Genomic DNA, 22,442 nt, shown 5'->3' on the forward strand with positions numbered 1-22,442 from the left:
CTGAGCCACCATCACTTCTCGTTCCAATTATTACAACAGCCTTAATAATTCTGTGTACGTCTACAGTCTGCGCTCAAACAATAGACGTAATGATCGTCTGGAACCCGAGCTGGATTATATCTTTCTGCTACTTATTCCTAAAGTGACTCTCCATCTCAAAGTTCAAACCTTACATAAAGACCCACAGGCCCTGTATGACAGACCCTGAAATGTCTAAGTCTACTGCTTCCCTCCACCCAACCCTCCAACATTCTCGAGTTCCCTTCCCTGTTTTATTTGTCTCCATAACACTTACTACCATCTGACCTGAGAGAAATGTCACTTGTCATCTGTCCTAACCAGAATGTAAGCTCCACAAAAGCATGGATTAAGAAAAAATAAAAATCTATCGCCATATCCCCAGTGTCAGCAACAGCACCCATTCTGTACTTATCTGTGAAACGAATAAATGGATACCCACCTCTCCATCTGAGTGGTGGGAGGAGGAAGAAGGTGAAGGGATGGGAAGTAGGCAAGTCGACACCAAAGGTATTTATTTCCTTAAGACTCTAATACTCAGATCAGATCAGACTCTACTACTACTCATGAGCAAAGCGCTCTTTACTCTTTTTCCGCCTGTCGCCACTGGGCGGCGCCACCAGACCAAGAAAGCACTGAGGGCTCCCCAACCCTGTGCGAGGGCTCACCTTTAAGGCTAGACACTTGTTGGCCCTGGGTCTTGCTGAAGAGAGACAGCTCATTGGTAATGGATTCCAGCATCTTCACGAAGTTGGGCAGAAAGAGGATGACCTGGACATCGTGGTTGGCTAGGTGCCTTCCACAACTGATGCCCTGAGCCCCCTTCACGTGAGGCCCACACAGCAGGGCCACTGCAGGCCTCTGGTGAACATTCTTGGGATTCAGCCTGGAACAGAAGGTAAAGAACATCACCAGCCGAGACTTGCCAAACCTTTGCCCCCTATACCGGACACCCCCTGGCACCTGCTGCTCTCAGGGCCAAGGTTCTAGAGGGGATGGACAAAATCCACTACAGGCCAAGCTCACAGGGTGGCCTTCCCACTGGCCCACACTTCATCTTTGTGTCCTCTTAGGTGGCGCTAGTGGTAAAGAACCCACCTGCCAATTCAGGAGACATGAGACCTGGGTTCGATCCCCGGGTCGGGAAGATCCCCTGGAGGAGGGCATGGCAACCCACTCCAGTAGTCTTGCCTGGAGAATCCCGTGGACAGAAGAGCCTGGCAGGCTACAGTCCACAGAGTCGCAAAGAGTCAGACTCGACTGAGGTGGCTTAGCATACACTAGGCAGTTCACTTGACCTTGTTCCGTAAACCAGCAGTGCCAGAACACTGCTTTCCAACCAAGAACACTTTGTTCTCACTGTAGGACCTATTACATCAAACACTTCTCGGCAAAGAGGTTTTCCACCTCTGCAGCCTTCTTGACTCTTCTTCCCCAATGTGCCTGCTCTGCTGCAGCAAGACTGGTCTCATCACTCTCTCTTGCACCTGAAGGTTCTTTCTTGGTTCTGCTCAAACTACTTCACCTGCCCAGAGAGCCCTTCACTTACGAATCTCTGACCCACTCCTTCTAGGATTACTCTGGCTCAACTCCTAAGAGACTCACAGCAAGTACCAAAGAGGGTAGTTGTAAATCATACTCAATTAGTTGCCAGTCCAAGTTCTCGTCTCTGAGCTGCCAGTAAGCTAATAAGGGCAACGCTGGAGCTACTTTATTTCATAGACTGCTGGGTAGATGAATGGATGTAAAGCACTCTGAACAGGAACCGACACAGAAAGGGCTCAACTGATGCTGGTATCATAGTTCCGGTCACAGAGAAGGCAGACGGCTAAGGGCTTCCCGGCTGGGAGCTGCCTTGGACACTCACTTCTGATGAAGTCACTTTCAGCTTTACGCCATTCAAAGTGGAGACACCCCCCCCAACCCAAAAGAAAGGCTGAGACCCCTCTGGTCTCAGAGAAGCCGTAAATAAGGGGGTTAAAATTAGCCCTAGAGCTATGCCCAACTCCCAGACAGTGTTGTCTGCCTCCAGGCAGGAAGGCAGGGGAGATGAACAGCCAGAAAGAGGCTTAGGTCCCTGCTTGGGGTGGAGCAGGGACAGTCACTTATGGGTTTTCCCCAAAGAGAGGAAGACAGATGTTGTCAAGCCAAAGAGGAAACCCTCACTCTCCAAATAAATTCAGGGGAATTTGGTGGTGTACTTTCATATACACCAAGTCATTCATTTCTCCCCACCATGTTTGCATCGTAAGGCAATATGGTGAGTACTTCTCCCTGCTCACAGATAACTGCAGAGTTCATCTGACTCCCCCGGGTTTATTCCCTAAATGAACGCTTCCTCTCACAGAGGCATGCCCCATCCGAGAACTCAAGACAGACCACAACACCCACAGACCCAACAGCAGGGGTCAGAGTCCAGGCACTGGAGACCGAGCTTCACCGTGAACCACCAGTGTCACGTGGGCCAAGTCTTTCTGCTCTCTTGAGCCCTAGCTTGCTCATTTTAAAACCCAGTCTACTATTTACCTTCAAGGTGAAGCAACGAGGAGCAAATTAAATGCTATTGTGAAGGCACAGTGAAAAAATGCATGATACTTAACATACCATGGTACTTCACATCACTCTGCAGATGATGCTGTTAAAGTGTTGCGCTCAATATGCCAGCAAATTTGGAAAACTCAGCAGTGGCCACAGGACTGGAAAAGGTCAGTTTTCATTCCAATCCCAAAGAAAGGCAGTGCCAAAGAATGCTCAAACTACCGCACAATTGCACTCATCTCACAGGCTAGCAAAGTAATGCTCAAAATTCTCCAAGCAAGGCTTCAACAGTATGTGAACTGAGAACTTCCAGATGTTCAAGCTGGATTTAGAAAAGGCAGAGGAACCAGAGATCAAATCACCAACATCCACTGGATCATAGAAAAAGCAAGAGAGTTCCAGAAAAACATCTACTTCTGCTTCACTGACTACACCAAAGCTACACTTCATTGACTACACTGTGTGGATTACAACAAACTGTGGAAAATTCTTAAAGAGATGGCTATACCAGACCACCTTACCTGACTCCTGAGAAATCTGTATGCAGGTCAGGAAGCAACAGTTAGAACTGGACATGGAACAACGGACTGCTTCCAAATTAGGAAAGGAGTACGTCAAGACTGTATACTGTCACCCTGCTTATTTAACTTATATGCAGGGTACATCATGCGAAATGCTGGGTTGGTGAGTACAAGCTGGAATCAAGACTGCTGGGAGAAATATCAATAACCTCAGATATGCAGATGATACCACCCTTATGGCAAAGAAAGCAAAGAGGAACTAAAGAGCCTCTTGATGAACGTGGAAGAGGAGAGTGAAAAAGCTGACTTAAAACTCAACATTCAAAAAACTAAGATCATGGCATCCAGTCCCATCACTTCATGGCAAATAGATGGGGAAATAATGGAAACAGTGAGACTTTATTCTCTTGGGCTCCAAAATCACTGCAGATAGTGACTGCAGCCATGAAACTAAAAGACGCTTGCTCCTTGGAACAAAAGCTATGACAAACCTAGACAGTGTACTAAAAAGCAGACATTACTTTGCCAACAAAGGTCTGTCTAGTCAGCTATGGTTTTTCCAGTAGTCATGTATGGATGTGAGCGCTGGACCATAAAGAAGGTGCAAAGAACTCATGTTTTTGAACTGTGGTATTGGAGAAGACTTTTGAGAGTCCCTTGGACTGCAAGGAGATCAAACCAGTCAATCCTAAAGGACATCAACCCTGAATATTCATTGGAAGGACTGATGCTGAAGCTGAAGTTCCAATATTTTGGCCACCTGATGCGAAGAGCCAACTCATTAGAAAAGACAGATGCTGGGAAAGATTGAAGGCAGGAGGAGAAGGGGACAACAGAGGACAAGATGGTTGGATGGCACCACCAACTCAATGAACATGAATTTGAGCAAGCTCCAGGAGTCGGTGAAGGACAGGGAAGCCTGGTGTGCTGCAGTCCATGGGTCTCAAAGAGACGGACATGACTGAACAATTAACATACGTGAAAGTGATTACGGAGGTATCTTCCTCAAAGGAAAGCCAGCAACTGTTGCAAAGAACAGTACTGTTGGCCCTTCTGAGAGCTCAGACACTGAAAGAACAGACAGGCACAAGGATAGTCAACCACAAGAAGTCCATTCCACAAAGAGGAATGGACTTAAGAAGGACATTCAGGTCCTGCCCCCAAACTGCTATTTCTGGGAAGCCACTTAATGGCCTCAAATACTTCCAGGAAGAGCTTATTCCAAGGGTTGCCCCAGTGGCTGCTCTGGGAGGAGGTTCAACGGTCAGCAGACCCAAGAGCATGATATACTGCAGAGGGCAACTTGCACTATTTCCTCCTTTGCGGTCTCCATTGGCTCTTCCCCAGGCCAGGCCAGAGATCCGGGTAGGAAAGCAGGCCTAAGTCAAGGGGCAAGGTGGATGAACACAACTCTACAGGGAGAGGGGTGGAGAAGCAAGGAGGGGAACCTCACTGTCAGTGTGGATCACCTTAGCCACAACTCTCCCACAAGACTAGCAATGTCCTCCTCTTCGCTGACAAATCCAGCAGACACCTTCAACCTTAAATGTGCTTGCTCGCTCAGCATCACCACTGCTAACCATTCCTTTATTCCTTAAACACTATTTCTTTGGTTCTTAAGCCTTGCCCTCTTGGTTCTCTTACCTCTCTGGCTTTAAACTTTCTTAGCTATTCTGGAAGGCTCATCTCTTAACTAGGCTTTAATGCTGATGTTTCCCAGAATTCCACCCCAGGCCCTTTCCACTCTTCACACCTTCTCCTTAACGGAGCCTGCCTATTCTTATACCACATACCAGCTGATGACTTCCGATCTCTATCTTCTGCTCAGACCTTTTTCTAAACTTCAGATCCAGATTGCTAGTAGTCCATCTGCATGTCTCACAGTCCTAAACTCAACATATCCAAAACAAAACCTACCACCTCCTCCATGCCTGCTCCTCTTCCCACATTCCTTATCATAGTGACTGCTGTCACTGTCTAGCCCAGCGTTCAGGCTAGGACGCTTTAAGCTCAGTGATCACTGACACTTTATTTTCAATCACCTTTCATATCCACTCAATACCCTGCCTCTTGATTTTACCTTAAAAAGCTCCCTCATCTATCTACTCCTCTGATCCCCTCTTCCCTACTTGGGACTATCATCACCTGGCCCCTGGCTCAGTTTTCTGTTACAATTTTCTAACTGGTCTCATGGCCTCCAATCTTGTCTCTGCTAATCTACTCAGCCAAAGTTTTTAAACACAAAACTAATCATGTTATAGCAATGGCAACCCACTCAGGTACTCTTGCCTGGAAAACCCCATGGACGGAGGGGCCTGGTGGGCAGCAGTCCATGGGGTCGCTAGGAGTCGGACACAACTGAGCGACTTCACTTTCACTTTTCACTTTCATGCACTGGAGAAGGAAATGGCAACCCACTCCAGTGTTCTTGCCTGGAGAATCCCAGAGACGGGGGAGCCTGGTGGGCTGCCATCTATGGGGTCACACAGAGTCGGACACGACTGAAGTGACTTAGCAGTAGCAGCAACAGCATTACTGAAGTACCCTCAGCAGTTCCCTATCACTCAGCTGTACCAAAACTGGGTCTCTAGAGGTTAGAAGGCAAGCCTCTGCTAGTTGGCAGGAGTCTTAGAGTCAACTGCTTCCAGGAAGGAAGAATCAAAGAGTGGTTTGTTGGAGAAGAGGCTTCCCAGGTGGTGCTAGTGGTAAAAAAAAATCCACCTGCCAACAATGCAGGAGACATTAAGAGACACGGGTTCAATCCCTGAGTCGGGAAGATCCCCTGGAGGAGGGCATGGCAACCCACTCCCGTATTTTTGCCTGGAGAATCCTCATGGAGAGAGGAGCTGGAGGGAGGGCTATAGTCCGTGGGGTCACAAAGAGTCAGACACGACTGAGCATGCGTAAGCACTGGAAGAATAACAAGGACTCCCAGGACAGGGTGAGAGTGGCAAACAAACGCTGTGTGGCGTCCCGGCAAGTGACTTTACAGAGACTCGCGTTAGAGGAGCAGCAGCAGAACCCCTGCGTGTGTGAGGCACCATGGGGGCGCCGAGGCAGAGCAGCATCATCCCACACTCACCCCCACCCCCCCTCCTTCGGGCATTTACCTGTTGGGTCCTCCGAGCAGGGTCAATGCCATCTGACTGGCACACACGCCTGTCATCTCCAGTCTCCGCTCCAGAGTCAAGCCATGCTTCTCAGCCACAGCCAACAGCTTTTTATGCAGCTCGTAGGAAATACTTGGGACAACCAGGCCAGAGTCTGCAGTTTGAAAGGAGGTGAGGAAAAAGGCAAAGTGATTACAGGAAACCAGTTCTTCAAATAGTGAAGTTGATCCGCGAAAGCCAAGACTTTAAGACTGACCCTCTTCAGCCCATTTGCATAGTCCAAGACAAAGGCATGCTATGCAGCTCTCCAGAGCTCAAGCAGTCGATGTGGAACTACGTAACAACCTGTTCAGGCTACCACAGAGCCGGGGTGAACTTAACCTCTCTTAGAAGTTTACCTTTAGACCATGAAGAGGCCAAATCCACCAACATGTACCTGGTACTATCAAGAAAAGGCTGCCAACCACATTACAACATGCTTTTCTCAAAGTAGGGGAAATGCCCCTCCTGGCTGTGAGGTTTTTCCTCATAAGCAGACCCCTTATTCTTGCCTAGAGTGGAAAAGACACTCGCTAACCCTCCTGACCCTCTGGTCCGCGCTATTCAATTTTCAGGCAGGATGACCTGTTCACCCCATCTGCTCCCCACATCCTCTTCCTCCTACTCTCCTCTACTTAGCCCTTCTGTTTGGCCAAAGAAATTCAACTAGAAACTTGCTTTCTCGAATAATTTGTTGTTTTCTCCCCCTTTGGGTGACTGTAATCTAAAACTCTTACCAAAGAGAAAGAGTACATGGAAAGTAACCTATGGTTTGCTTTAAGCTACTGAGAAGAAATCTTTTACTCACTATAAACGAATTGCAACTAATAAAGGTTAGGGAAAACCACAGTCACTGAAAGTACACCATCAAAAACACTTGGTTTTACGAGGTCAAAGTCTTCAGCAGCTCGGTACACTTGAAGAAGTCTATAGCATTACATGTCCAGGAGCAAGGTGCTGTTTCAGAGCCCAGAAAACCAGGATAGGAAAGAAACAGCAAAGTCAAAAACTGTGATCTTTTGCCTTGATCTCCAATGCCACCTTACAAAGGTTAAAGATACTGGACTGCCAAGGGAGCAAACTCTCTGCCAGTGAGCCCTGGGCTCAGAGACAGAAACACAGGTTCCAATCAGCAAGTTATCAAGGGATTTTGCATGTATCTAGTTTTGTCTGGATGGATCACATGCCCCCCACACCACTTTAAAAATGTATTTGGCTGCTGGCATGTGGGATCTAGTTCCTTGACCAGGGATGTACTCTGGGGCCCCTGGATTGGATGCGTGGAGTCTTAACCACTGGACTCTCATGGAAGTCCCTCAGGTGCCTTTTTAGATCCTGTGTCCTCATCTGTACTGGAATGTAAACCCCTCAAAGTAGGGATATAAGCCTCTTCCTTCCTCGACCCCCACCTCAGTTCTGTCATCTCAGCTGTATTTATTTACCAATAGAGGCAAGATCTCATCAGGTACTCAAACGTATAAATGATGCCAATCTACCGTTTCTTGTGTGACTGAACTCTAAGGCAGAAGTTTTCATCAGAAAGTTCATCGCCATCCTGTTGGTTCCAGAGCCCTCTACAGAAAAATTTCTCTTCCTCACTGATGATTTCAGGAGAAATTTCCTGAGGTTCTATCCATTATCCAGTCCTGCCTACATAGATCCCTAAAACCACAGAGAATCAGGCTGTGGCTATACATTTTAACAACAGAAACCCAAGCATAAAGACTGAACTTACAGTACCCATGTCTGTATTCTCTCAAGGAAAGGCAAAATAATAATGTAATAATAAAAACCATCTCCATGTCAAAACGAACACTGTCCTGTTGGTTAACTGAGCTCCTCCACCTGTCTGAGTCCTAATCCTGCTGGGAGCAGACATGACAGGCAGTGAGCCTCGCCTCGCCCCTTGCCCCTTCTGAAAAGTGAGCCATTGACACCCCAGATGCTGATGCTGGGGGCTGTAGCCTGATTGCATGTCAACAGCCGATTAAACAGCCATTTATTATGGTCGGTTTCAGACATGCACATATTATCAGAACTAATTGGGAACCACTGATAGCAGTGTGGAAAAGGGTGAATGAATTCTCAGGAATCCTAAGACACTAACAACCCTAAACCTGTCAGACAAGTCACGCACCTGCCTACTTCAAACACCCTCTTCACCTGCAGAGTCACGCAAGGCGAGCTTTCCCTCCAGTCCGTGCAGCTCTTTGCCTACTTATTCCCTTTCTGGCGAATCTGAAACAGGCCAGGGCAGTGCATCCTGTGCCTGCCCCTCCACTAATTGAACTTTCTTTCTGGAACTAGGTCTTGTGCTACACGTGCAGGTGCCTCGTCTCCAGTTCTGAGGGCTCTCCGAGGGCAGACTGAGCATTTTCTGCTTTCTCCTCACAGTTCCTAGAGGTACAAGGCTGATGGCACAGCGGGAGGAGAGCTTACCCTACTCTAGACGGCTGGCTACTGCAGCCGGAAACCGTGTCTATTACATCTCACTGATGTGTGCCAAGGGGAAGGGGCCCTGATGAACTGGCACATTTTGTAGCCCAGGGAAAGATCTGGCCAGGAATCCTTTCTGTTCAGTCTACCAGTCACAGCGTCCAGGACTTCACTGTACCCTACTCTGTTTCTCTAAAAGGAACATGCCAGCACCACAAAATGTTCCTTTTCAACATTTACGCACAAAGTCCAACAGGCAGACTGGCTTATCAGAAACAAGCAGAGGGAATAAAATAAACTCCGAAGGAAGGACACCAAGAACCTAGCGTGTGAAGTGCGAACAATAACACTGCAGAAGCCTGAACACGGGCCAAGCCCAATTATGTTTGGGTTGGAAGGTGGATGTTAATTGTTTGGGAACCAAGGCAATAACAGTAGTGGGTAGGGCTTCTCTTAATATTAATATGTTCTTTACAGCTGTCGGTGAAATAAGAGAGAGATAATTATAGCCAGTTCGTGACAAGCAGAGCCCTTCTTAGGATCTGATTAACCTTAGGGTATCAAGGAAAACGGCTTAAGCACACCCAGTACAGGCCAGGAGAGAAGACACTTCCTCCCCGCACAGCTCGCCCCACAGACGGGGAGGCAGGGCCGTGAAGCCCCGAGGCCCAGCGTCATGTACGCTGCCCCTTCTTCATGTCTCTGTCTCTTTCACACTGCTCCTTTCAGCACACACCATCTGGGGCCTTTCCCTCCCTTAAGGACACGCGGACATGCCCTCACACCCTCCATGTACTTCCCCACCCTCAGAAGCCTTCCAGTGCCGTGTCAGGTCTTCCTCCACAGCCTCTGCACGTACATCCCTCCCACTCCTTCAAACCTCCCAGCCTTTCTGTTGCGTAACAGAAAAGTGTTACCCACGGCAAAGTGTCCTCTCCAATCCAAACTCAATCCTCACACTGGCAGGGCCTCATACTTGGAAAGGCTGTGTGTATCCCATGTCTTATCAATGAGGAGCAGAGCTCAGTTACGGGCACAGGGATTTCTCTAGGAGTATGAATTCTTATTCCACCCTGTGGTGGTCACATAACTGGGTGGCGATATCATGAGCTCTTTTTTGGAGTATAAAACCACTGGTAAATTCACACCTTCAGACCCACAATGTACAGACAGCCCCTGAAGACGTATATTAAGGCTGCCATAAAACGCAATTTGGTGTCAGGTGTATCTTTGAAAGAAGAATTTGTTACAAGAAAGCTAAGTACTCCTAATATTCTTTATAAGAGTCCACAAGGCCTCCCATGATCTGGCCCCGCATACTACAGCTCCTTTACCTTGGAACTCAACCCCAGAGGCTCCAGGCATCTGGCTGCCTCTGGGTCCTGAGTATTCCAGGTTCCTTGTGGGCCTAGGAAGCTCGTTCCCTCACATGCTTTCCCTCTTCTGGCATTCTCCTCTCTCTTTCAATGCTCCTCCACACCACACATGGCTGATTCTTCCTTCTTCAGGTCTCAGTTTAAATATCCCCCAGTCTCAGCATGTTGCTTACTTCCTTCATTGTGCTTAATACAATTTGTAAGTAACTTTTGCCTTCCTTTTGGACTATCTACTCTGCTAGACTGTAAGCTCCATGAGGGCAGTGACTCTGCCTTGTTCACTGCCATATCCCCTTTCCCACTGTGCCTTCAGTGCTAGCACAGTGCCTAGTGGAGGGGCTACAGAAGTGTGTGTTGAATTCACGAATGAATGGGAAGGAAACCTGTGCAACAGCCTCGGGGCATTCCATTCTGCAGCTGGATAAGAGTCCAGCTGTAACCAAAGGCAAGTGTGGGTAAGATGTTTCTGACTCCCCACTTGTTCCTTCCCCCATTAACAACAAGACCAACCTCCTAGCCTCACTGGACCTCATTCCTTCAGGTTAAAGCTCTAGTGGAACAAGCTTTGGACTCAAGAGGTAAAGGACTTCCTAACAAAGATGACTCACTGATTACAAAGGGGAAAGTATCTTTACAAAGAAGAAATCTGTTGGACAACACCTTACCAAGAGATCAAACTTGCCTCAGGGAAGGACAAACTGATGCTGTGTCCTCTTATGATGTGACACCCCACAAGAGACAGAGCGCCACCAAACTCCTGGAAAAATGTTTAACACGAAACACATCAGAATGAAACAATATATCCAAACTAAGGGGTATTCTACAAATCAACTGGTCTAGACTCTTCACAAACGTCAGTATCACAAAAGACAACAAAAGTTGTGGGAACTATCCTGATTAAAGGACACGAAAGAGATCTGACAAATAAATGTAACACACAACGGTTGATTAAAAATACAACTATAAAGGACATAATTGGGACAACAGCAAAGCTTTGCATACTAGATAATACGTCTGTATTAATTTTAAATTTTCTGAGAGCAAACTTGTAGTGTGACTGGAGAGAGCAACATCCTGTTGAATACATACGTAAGTAGGGGTGAAATGTAAAAAAACAAAATATAATGAACTAAATCTCAAGTTGTTCAGGGGTGTGTGTTTATGTATTTCTATAAAGTAAATGTAGCAAAATGTTAACTGGTGCATCTAAATGAAGGACACACATTTGTTCATTCTATTATTCTAGTAACTGCTCTGAAATTCTGATTTTTTTCAATATAAAAAGTTGGGGAGGGACTTCCCTAGTGGTCCAGTGTGGCTGGGACTCCACGCTCCACGCTCCCAATGAAGAGCATGATCAGGGAACTAGATCCCACATGGCCACAACCAAGATCCAGCACAACCACAAATAGATAAAATTTTTTTTTAAGTCGGGGAGAAAAAAGAAAGATCCAAACATGATCAACAAATGTTTACAAATGTAGTAATACATCAAGCCAGTGGTAGGGTGGGGAACGGCAGGAAACAGAATAAATAAAAAGAATATGAGAACAAACCACATTCTTAGTCTTACAATCTAGCTGGAAGAAAAAAAATATATGTACAAATATCAGAGAACACAATCCTGACCACAAGTGTAAAATGTGGATTTCAAGCCAGGAGTTGCAGGAAGTGTCAAATCCTCAATCTGAACCACACTTGAAAGACAGGCAGAATCCTAGTCACAAAGATAAAAGAGAGAGCACACCCAGGGTGGGGGAGGGGCTACGAACAAAGTTCCAGGGGCTGGAATGGGTGTGGCAGGAGCCCAAGGCCTACCGCAGGACTCGCTTAGAACGGTGGGCGGGCCAGATGTCAGGTTGTTTCATACAGGATGACATTATGCAGAACTGATTTCAAGAGACAAAGGGAGCCTGCAGAGTAGCACCATAAACTAGAAGATCATGACAATTTCAAGGGCCACACATGAAGAAGAGAATCTGGAGTCAATGAATACTGAGGATAGAGGTAAACTCCTTGTCAAAACTGCTGCAGAAGGAATCAGTGTGCTATTAAATTAGAAAAAAATGGCCTCCAGGGTTCTTTCTAGTCATGAATTTTTATGAGAAGGAAGAGGGAAAGATGGCCACAAAGTTTCACGCTGGACACTTAAAAGAATAGTGATTCCACTGAAAGAAATGGGAAACTAAGGAGTAAAAGATATGGGTGACAGTGAATAACTAACTTAGCTTTGATACACTGAATTCAAGCAGGATGGTGGATACACTGAAATCCAACTCGTTCCTTGCCTGGCTAGACACTTGTGGCTATGAAATGGCAAAGAGCATATAATAGCAAAAAAGTCACATTTGCAGAGACCAATTCAGTTTTTAAAATGACAAACTGGTACCTTGATCAAAACTCAGGTGTCAGACCGTAATGTGATGGCTCCAGACTCCCTAGCCCTTAGTTTGAACTTAAACTCTTAAAACTCTGGGACTTCCCTGGCGGCACAGGGGATAGGAATCTGCCTGCCAGTGTTGGGGACACGCGTTTGATCCCTGGCCTGGGAAGATCCCACATGCGACAGGGCAACTAAGCCCACAACTATTGACATCTGCATGCCTAGACCCCATGCTCCACGAGAAACCACCCAACGAGAAGCTTGCACACCGCAAGAGTAGCCCCTACTTGCCACGGCTACAGAAGGCCTGCACACAGCAATGAAGACCCAGCGCAGCCAAAAACAAATAAACTTTAAAATATATACATAAAAAGGGTATAACAGTGTAACCCCAGAGATGCTACGAAAACTGTGATAAGCATATGAAGAGCTTAGAATGGTGCCCAGGATAGTTGATACCCCTGAACACCCAATACTATGACATCGATCATAATGTTTCTCCTTCCCCTCCCCTTTCTGCCATCTCTAAATCTTGCATACACCTCCATAATTTACTTGTTTACACATCTGGTTACCCTATATCCTAAGGCCCCTGACGGACAATGACTTACCCAGAGGATCCAGAAAAATTAGTGCCTAGCAAAAATTTTATAAATGTTGATGCTTTGAAGTAACTTTACTGCGAATGTCTCTGCAATTCACACTACTGACTGAACAATAATTGGAAGCTTGGCATGGCACTGGCTGCTTTCTACATTTCCTTGACAGGAAAGCAGGATCTACTGGTGAGCATGAGTAAGGAGGGGCAGCACCAAGGCTCTCGTGAGTGCACGGCCCACCACTTGTCCAGAGGGCCACGATTAGGGATGTAGTTAGATGTATCTAACTACAACCATTCAAGAAGAGCCACTTTTCTGCCACCATGTTTTCAATTTCATTAAACTTAGCAAGTCCCCAATTCTTGGAGATATGGATCTTCTGGCGGCCAAGGAACTTGAACTTGGTCCTGCAGAGGGCCTCAATCACATGCTCCTTGTTCTGAAGCCTGGTATGAATGGACATTATGACTTGGCCAGTGTGGACCCCGGTCACTGTGCCCTGGGGCTTTCCAAAGGCACCTAACATACAAGTCTGGAGCTTAGACTGATGACAGCATGGCAGTCATGAACGTCCACTGGAAAGGGCTATCTCCAAGGTCCGTTAGGGCAACCTGTGCAGCAACACACTGCATACACTACCGAGGAGGGTGCTATTTGCAGCCACTGCACACCAGGCCCCCGTGGGGAAGTGGGGAAGACAGCACAGTCAGCTTAACTGGCTGCAATCACATGACCTTATTTAAATGACAAGAATTATCCCTTTGTAGATAAAGAAATAGGTTCAGGAGTCCCCACGCAGCTACATAACTCAATTCTCTGACCCTACAGAAGCCCCTTCATGGAAGCCTTTAATGATTATTAAGTCCCTTAGTGTGGCAACACTACTATTTGCTTTCTTAGGGCTCAGCCAAAAAGCAGTGCAGGCAGAAAATCACAAAAACAAGTAGACTTGGCCTATTCTAAATTCATGCACTCTAACTACAAGTAGACTCTCATCGCCATTCATGCCCTGCACATACTATGCCTTTAATCCTCTTGCTCATTCAACCCTTTTCAATCTGTCTTCAATCATGAAATCCTATCAAATTCCCCTTTGTCACTTCTCTCATATGTTTGTCTTCTTTTCTACTCAGAAGTCCAAACCCATGACACATGAGTTGTGTCATCAGCCTCACTCTTCTTCCTGCTCTGGTCTCTCTCCTTAAATTCTAACCTGAATTCTATATAAGACCTGTCTTCCTAAAGACTAATCTTTCTAAAACAGATTTTGGATCATGTCTTTTTCAGAATCCTTCAGCTGCTCTTCATGGCCATAAAACAGGGGACAGCCTTAGCACACGAGGCTCTCTGTGCTCTGGTCTAAAGCTGTTTACAACTCCCACTCCTTCCTCCACCCCCAACAAAAATCTCTACCTTGGTCAAACCAGCCAACAGCCAATCTCCCACACAGCCCTTTACTCACACTCTGCACCAGCATCTGCCCAGCCTACCCATAAATATCTTCCTCTTCCTCTCTGATGAAATCTTGCCCATGTTTCAAGGCTTCTGCCCTGCTCCCTCTGTGAAGCTTTCCCTGATCACCCCACCTTCAGGACCTCTCCTGCCTCTCAACACCCCATGGATTTAATGTCCACATTCTCACTGGACTTCAGGTATATATGGGATCTTTCCATTTCCCAGTACATCTTAATAACATGGGTGCAAGGACTGTCTTAGAGTGACTTACACATAATAAGCACAGCATTTTGACTGGCCCAAACTATCTTAAATATTACTTTTACAATATTATTAATGTTGAGCAAAGATTCTTCTCTGAAGACTTTTCACTCTCCTAACTGGTGTTCTTTGGGGACCTCTCACCTCTGAACGTAAGAGTGCTCACACACATCTTGCATTTTATAGCCAAACTTAACTAACATATCTGCAACCGCTGGATACTATTATTCAGCAGGGGAGGTCCAAGCTGGAGGAATGTCCAACAATCTGCTGGAGACAGCAGCATAGTTCCAGGATCCAGAGGGGCTTTCCAGAGAGAAAAGATTTGGGTTAAACAAAGAGCTAAATTTAGTTGCTTCCTGAATGTGTTTTCCCAATCAATAGACCTTTTATAACACTGCCCCCACCACACACACATTTGGCAAAGAGTATTGCCAAGAGGAATATGAGCAATGAGAGAATAACAGCTCAGAAGCTGTTGACACCACTTAACATGCAGCCAGTGTGTAGGATACCAGCAGCAAGCCGCCCGATTCCTGACACCCAAACCATTACCAAATGGGGAGTAAACATGTTGTTCTTTTGCAACTCTGGGTATTAGCAGAAAATAGGTTTGCAGTTCTAGGACATGAATGCCATAAGGCTAGACTGGGGAGCAAGCCAAGCCACTCTCCATAACTGCTGATCTAAGTTGGTCTACTTATAAGGGAAGTAAAGAGAGAAGACTATATTATAATCTAAGTGCCATTAAATTATCCTTCTCATATCCTTCTTTCTCTTTAACTTATCTACATTCAGAAAAGGAAAAGAAAAGTGACAGATAAGGTTTGTAAGTGCCTTTGCCTCTCTGGACCTCAACGTCCTCAATCTGCAAAAATGAGAAAATTACATTCGGTGATCAAGTAACCTAACTTTTTTGGTCCTAGCTTGTTTCCCTACATTTTCCAGATAGTGTGCCTTATTCTTATACTAACATTTGAATAGGAGAGCCAACTGGAAAAGTGCCCCCATCCAGGCACTATGTGAATAATACTGAGACAAAATCACTCGTGGGAGAAGTTGCTCAGCAAGATAACTGCGTGCTCGCTGTTTCCAGCACAGACCCTGCCTGACAAAAGGACTTCAATTCCACTCCTTATCACTGCTGAGAACAAAGAGAAAAACAAGACAGATGACGCTATAGGACCTCTTCTCCCCTCACTGTCAACGCTCCAGTGAAATCCAACTGGCTGCGACACACCACAAGCCGCCATACCTGAGTTCTTGGCCAACGTCTGGCACATGTGCTTTGCAGTATGTCTGTTAATCACAATTGTGATTAAAAAATATGAGAGGAGGGAACTTTCATTTCTTTCATTAAATTAAACAAAGTGTGAAGACTAAGCTGGGGAAATGGAGTACACAGTAAGAAAGAGTTCCCACCTCTCCTGTTGTCTACTTTGGCAAATGTTTTTCAGGTTCTTTTGGTTCTGAGAATCTTTCCTGATTCTTGCTGCTACTGTCTCCCTTTTAGCCACTTCACTCTGAGGCAGGCCATAATCTCCCCAAGCTTAGGAACCTCCGGGAAGTCACATACAGCATGAGCCAACCACCTCAGCTTCCAGACAGTTACCAGTAGAAGCAGCTTATTTTGTCACTGAGGGCAGTAAAAAGGAGAGCAGTCAAAAGTGAATGGGTAGCAGGATCTGAGTATACTACCAGCCTGCTGAATGAAGTTATTTGCCTTAACACGGGTGGTTAAAAAAAAAAAAAAAAAATTAAAGGAATCCATCAAGTCACACTGCCAGTATCACTTAAGTAACCTACGTTAGCAAAGAGGCATGCCTATCAGAGTCTGAAAGGTTAAGAAAGACTACTAATTTCTGTCTTTTACTGACAATCTGCTTATTTTCTTTTTACATGGAACCTTTTACACACAGCAAAACCAAATACAACAGAGCCCCGCTGATGTCTACAAAAATGCCATGCCGTATTTGATTTTCCCCAAAATGAAATTCTGCTGTCTCCATAAATCTCCCATAACTGCTACTAGCTTTCAAGCTACTGCTATCCTATTTTCAAGACTTCAAGCCAAAATGATTATTATCCTTATTAAAATGAATATGATTCCCCCTTTAGCTCCCAAATCACTCAATAACAATAGTTTCTATTTGTATTCCAAGAAGCCCAGTTAATAAGTTTGGGGGGAAGGGACAGAGACAGGGATGACACAGACCACCTGTCCCACAGCTGCCTCAAAGGCTACATTTGAAGAAAAGATTCTTATGCTAAAAAAGAGAGAAAGACTTTAAAATTACTGAGCCAACAGACACAGTGACCTATACATAACTACCAAGGTACCACTGTCATTGAACTTTATGACTAGCTCCTCAATGGCCAGGCTAGCAGGAGATGAGGACAGTATAGCAAACAAATGTAATTTATGGAAACCCTAATTTTAGCCAATGGTTTCAACCACTCAGCTCTGACTATTTCTTACCCCAGCAAACAACCAGTGCAACAGAGCTGAACTTATGGTAAAATCTACAGGCAGTAATAGGAAAGCCAAAGTGAAAACAGATCTAACTATGTCAAGCTAGAGAGTTAGCCTCTATGCCTTTAGCTGTTAACCATAACCTACTTAATAAACAGCAGACCAGATCCTGCCAGGCGCAGGATATAAATGGATATGTAGAAAAATCAGCCCCCATACCAATCGAGTGGTAAGCAGGATGATCAAGTGGCCACATCTCTAAAAGACAATATAATGGGCCAATGATCATGCCACTTAAGCTACTTCCTACTCCAACACTCTGACTCAGAATCTGGATCATTCTGTTTCAAGTACCAAAATAAAGTGGGGCAGTGGAGGAGGCGGGGGGATAGCCAGCGGGATGTGGGGTTAACTTACCTGTGCAGAACTCCTTGCTCACATTGTGGGGCACTGTGATCCGACGGTAGACAATGGGCTCTGACTCCAGGATGTTCTCATCGTGGCGGTACCGAGTAGGCCTCTCGTTTGGGATGCCCCGGGAACGGGTACCACTTCTCCTCTCATAGGTATCAATTTCCTCAAACACAGCTGCCTTGTCAAAAAGGGCCAGGTTCCCTTCAAAATCAAAATCTGTGTCTGGGATCTCCTCAATATCATCCCCAAAACACTCATCATCTTTATTCTTCATCTGGCCATTCTTTAAGCCACTTTTCTTTGGAGTTGCCTGATTTGGGTGCCTGCTACTAGATGACCCTGCAGAAAAAAACAGGAACTAAAGTCAGTATGCTCACAGAAAGTGCTCAGTGGGGAGCACAAATTACCACAAATCTCATGGAATAGTAGATTTCATAAAGTGCCCAAGTAACAGTGAATATGAAATAAGCAGTACTCCTGAAAATCTGAAGCTCTGCTCTTCATAAGGGAATTGGTAATGATCAAGGCTTTTTTGACAACTGACTATATCAAAAAAGTGGAGGGCAAGAACACAGCAGTCTCTCCACACAAGTCCAGGTGGTCTGATTCTGAACGTCCAGCCATTGATTAAGAGAGAAATAACCAGAGTAAAAGAAGGCCAAGTCCTCGTAACTTGAGGTTCAAAGAAAGATTTGTCCAAGTGGCTCTGAATTCCATGCTTACCAAGCAAGCCATTTTCTGATTTTTTAACTCAGTCTCAGGCTAGACCTCAGTAGGAAGGGAATCCCTGGGTTTACACAGATTCCAGATCTTGAGATGGATATACATCTGCCACTATAAGTTGATATATTTTGACTTACAGGCCTGTTTTTAGATCTTCTGGTTAATGTGACCTCTTTTCTTAAAATTTTATCACTCTGGGTTAGCAATTTCTGAACCATCAAATGATGACAAGGACCACACTGACATAATCCTGTAGAGGCCATATCAAGGTGCGTACCAACACCACAGCACTGAGGTCACTCTCTGTCTCTGAGACTCTCTGGCCACCACATGTCAGTCAACTACTCCTCCAGCAGCAAAGACCTCACAGAATTCTCCAAACCACGCCTTCCCAGAGAATCCTGAACTGAATTTATAGTTTGATCCCCATCTGACCACCCCGAAGGATGAACCAGGTGACTGGTATGCCAAATGGAACCTTTAACATAGTCTGAATAAATATAATGTACTTCCTTTTGTAAGACTGAGCGTCTCAATTTTTTTTTTTTTTTAATTTTATTTTTTAAAAAAAAATCACATGCTCCCCATCCTGAACCCTCCTCCCTCCCAACCTCCCCATACCATCCCCCTGGGCCTTCCCAGCGCACCAGCCCCAAGCATCCAGCATCGTGCACTGAACCTGGACTGGCATCTCGTTTCATACATGACATTTCACATGTTTCAATGACATTCTCCCAAATCTTCCCACCCTCTCCCACAGAGTCCATAAGACTGTTCTATACATCAGTGTCTCTTTTGCTGTCTCGTACACAGGGTTATCGTTACCATCTTTCTAAATTCCATATACATGCGTTAGTATACTGTATTTATGTTTTTCCTTCTGGCTTACTTCACTCTGTATAATAGTCTCCAGTTTCATCCACCTCATTAGAACTGATTCAAATGTATTCTTTTTAATGGCTGAGTAATACTCCATTGTGTATATGTACCACAGCTTTCTTATCCATTCATCTGCTGATGGACATCTAGGTTGCTTCCATGTCCTGGCTATTATAAACAGTGCTGCGATGAACATTGGGGTACACGTGTCTCTTTCCCTTCTGGTTTCCTCAGTGTGTATGCCCAGCAGTGGGATTGCTGGATCATAAGGCAGTTCTATTTCCAGTTTTTTAAGGAATCTCCACACTGTTCTCCATAGTGGCTGTACTAATTTGCATTCCCACCAACAGTGTAAGAGGGTTCCCTTTTCTCCACACCCTCTCCAGCATTTATTATTTGTAGACTTTTGGACCGCAGCCATTCTGACTGGTGTGAAATGGTACCTCATAGTGGTTTTGATTTGCATTTCTCTGATAAAGAGTGATGTTGAACATCTTTTCAAGTGTTTGTTAGCCATCTGTATGTCTTCTTTGGAGAAATGTCTATTTAGATCTTTGGCCCATTTTTTGATTGGGTCATTTATTTTTCTGGAGTTGAGCTGTAGGAGTTGCTTGTATATTTTTGAGATTAGTTGTTTGTCGGTTGCTTCATTTGCTATTATTTTCTCCCATTCTGAAGGCTGTCTTTTCACCTTGCTAATAGTTTCCTTTGATGTGCAGAAGCTTTTAAGTTTAATTAGGTCCCATTTGTTTATTTTTGCTTTTATTTCCAATATTCTGGGAGGTGGGTCATAGAGGATCCTGCTGTGATGTATGTCAGAGAGTGTTTTGCCTATGTTCTCCTCTAGGAGTTTTATAGTTTCTGGTCTTATGTTGAGATCTTTAATCCATTTTGAGTTTATTTTTGTATATGGTGTTAGAAAGTGTTCTAGTTTCATTCTTTTACAAGTGGTTGACCAGATTTCCCAGCACCACTTGTTAAAGAGATTGAGATTGAGATTGTCTCAATTTTTAAAACACTCAAGTAGAGGTTGGGATGATCATGAGCAAACCCCCTCATACAGATCACCCCTACTATACTGCTCTAACTTGTCACAGCAACTCCCTTCTATTCAGTGGACCACGGGTCAGGAGACCTAGGACTTAGTTCCAGTTCTGTTATTAACATGTTATATAATCTTATATCTATCATCCAACTTCTCAATTTGCTTGTATGTAAAATGCTCACTGTGGTGCCCCTAACAGGGTTTCTAGTACACAGCAGTCCGTCAATAAATATTAAACGAATAACTCAACATCAGCAAGATTAATTACAATAATTATTCTGAAAGATGTATACTATACATATGTAACTCACGTTCTAAATCTTCCTCATGCCAAATATTGATATGGAAAAGGACTATGCTGCCAGTAAAGATGAGATTTAGGCCTCAGAGAAAAATCTAAGGCTGACCAAAATTATAAAAGGAAGGAAGAGTTGGCTGAGTCACTATAAAAAGCTGAGATTATGAATCACTGAGAAGCTTGTCAAAGTGTGGGTGAAGTTCTAGTTTCAATAATTTGACAAAAACATTTAATGAGAGCATTTTGTGAGCCACAGCTAAGTACCTGGAATACAGTACATAATCAAGACAAGTAACCCAAAAGGAAGGAGAGATATAATAATTAAAATACAATATAATGAGAAGTTTATATAAAGTGCTATAGAAACACGGATGAGAAAACAGAGCTGGATTAGGAATGGGAGAACAAGCATGAAAATACACGGTCAGGATAACACATTAGCAATATACGCAGGCAAGGGAAGAAACAGAGAAAAAGTCCAGTTTGCGAGATTATCATTGTACTGCCTCAATATTAAGTCAATATTATTAAATCAATATTAGGAAACAGGTCTTTGGCCCAGTGGTCTCTCTCCAGTGGTTGTGTGCACACCCAGGAGGGCAAAGGATGATGTGGGGAAAAGATACTAAGTATTTTATTTACTTTTTCTAACCAAAAAGAGGAAGAATTTAAGCCTTATGAACTTAAGGCACAGATGGAAATCAGCACCCTTAAGAAGTTTCATACTACCCAATCACTGGCAGTATTTGAGCTACCTGAAGAATGAGTGATGTTCCATAACAACAAGTGGATTTACATTGAAATGTTTAAACTATTGTAAAATATACATTACCATTTAAACCATTTTGAGTGTACAGTTCAACAGTATTAAGTACATTCATGTTGTACAACTATATACATTTTTAACTGCTGAAGCATACAAAAATAAGTGGCTTTAAAAGATACCTTAAGAAAAAAACTATGCAATAAAGATAATGCCAATAATGCAATCATAAGTGAACAAAAGAATGGCAGAGATAACACTTCCTCTATTCCTCTTACAGGCCTTCTTTAACCAGAGTGTTTTTAAAAATTAACCAGACCTAAGAAAATAGCCTCCAAAATTAAAAAATAAACAAAGTTATTCCAAACATGAATCGATATGGATTACCACTTCACCCTAAGTCTATACTCTTTATCATAGCCCTGGGGCCAAATCCAGCCCAACCATCACCTGCTTCTGTAAATAATGTTTTATGGGTATATGGTCACATTCCTTTGTTTACATATTGTCTAAGGCTATAAAGACAAAGTTAAATGTTTGAGACAGAGACCTTATGGCCTATAAACCCTAAAATATTTAATATCTCACCCTTTACAGAAGAAGTTTGCTCACTCTGCTCTACATCATGCCTCTCAGAGGTATTTTCTACAGCTAAGACTGCCATTAAAATTAAAAAGAAAAAATATTTTTTTCTTGAAATTAACTGAACTTAACCAGAATTCTCTGACTCTGTTTTACTCAAGGTGTTAAGCCTGTCACTTGTCATTCAGATCTGCCAGCCAGCACCATGCCTACACCAGAAGCACACACACACACAAAACACCTCTGATGAATTAAAAATTCAAAACAACCACATCAAAAAACAAAAACCCCCAAACAAACAAAAAAAACTAAAGAGGTTATAAAAGAAAGGGCAACTTAAGACTAACTTATGAGAAAGAAAGGGAATCATCAAAAACTATGCCAAGCGTGTTGCGTGACTAAAAAGGACAGGAAGATGAAGTTGTCAACAACAATACAAGAGGGAGCATGAGGCAAGGACTTCAGAGGAAAGGAGTTCAGTCAAGTGCAGCATGAACTGACATTAAACTGTCCTGAACCTATCGCAATG

The 22,442-nt window shown here is 44.3% G+C and overlaps 1 protein-coding gene and 2 pseudogenes across 5 annotated transcripts in view; all 3 read right to left on the minus strand.

The window, feature by feature from the left end:
* The window catches only part of EDC3 (enhancer of mRNA decapping 3), a 56,815-nt gene that overhangs the window by 4,287 nt on the left and 30,086 nt on the right, over nucleotides 1-22,442 (minus strand). For all 5 annotated transcript variants that reach the window (XM_086363795.1, XM_086363794.1, XM_086363791.1 and 2 more), the window contains 3 exons: nucleotides 17,627-17,962; nucleotides 6,188-6,341; nucleotides 687-904 (listed from right to left, as the gene is read on the minus strand). In XM_086363795.1, the coding sequence (XP_086219921.1) occupies nucleotides 687-904; nucleotides 6,188-6,341; nucleotides 17,627-17,962 (708 nt within the window). The remainder of the gene's footprint in view (nucleotides 1-686; nucleotides 905-6,187; nucleotides 6,342-17,626; nucleotides 17,963-22,442) is intronic.
* Nucleotides 13,048-16,019, minus strand: LOC147349388 (large ribosomal subunit protein uL16-like; annotated as a pseudogene).
* Nucleotides 13,604-13,745, minus strand: LOC147349389 (small nucleolar RNA SNORA70; annotated as a pseudogene).

The sequence above is a fragment of the Bos grunniens genome, chromosome 21 (genome assembly GCF_055505025.1).
Source record: "Bos grunniens cultivar Pamir isolate PY7600 chromosome 21, Bosgru_T2T1.0, whole genome shotgun sequence".
Lineage (NCBI taxonomy): Eukaryota > Metazoa > Chordata > Mammalia > Artiodactyla > Bovidae > Bos > Bos grunniens.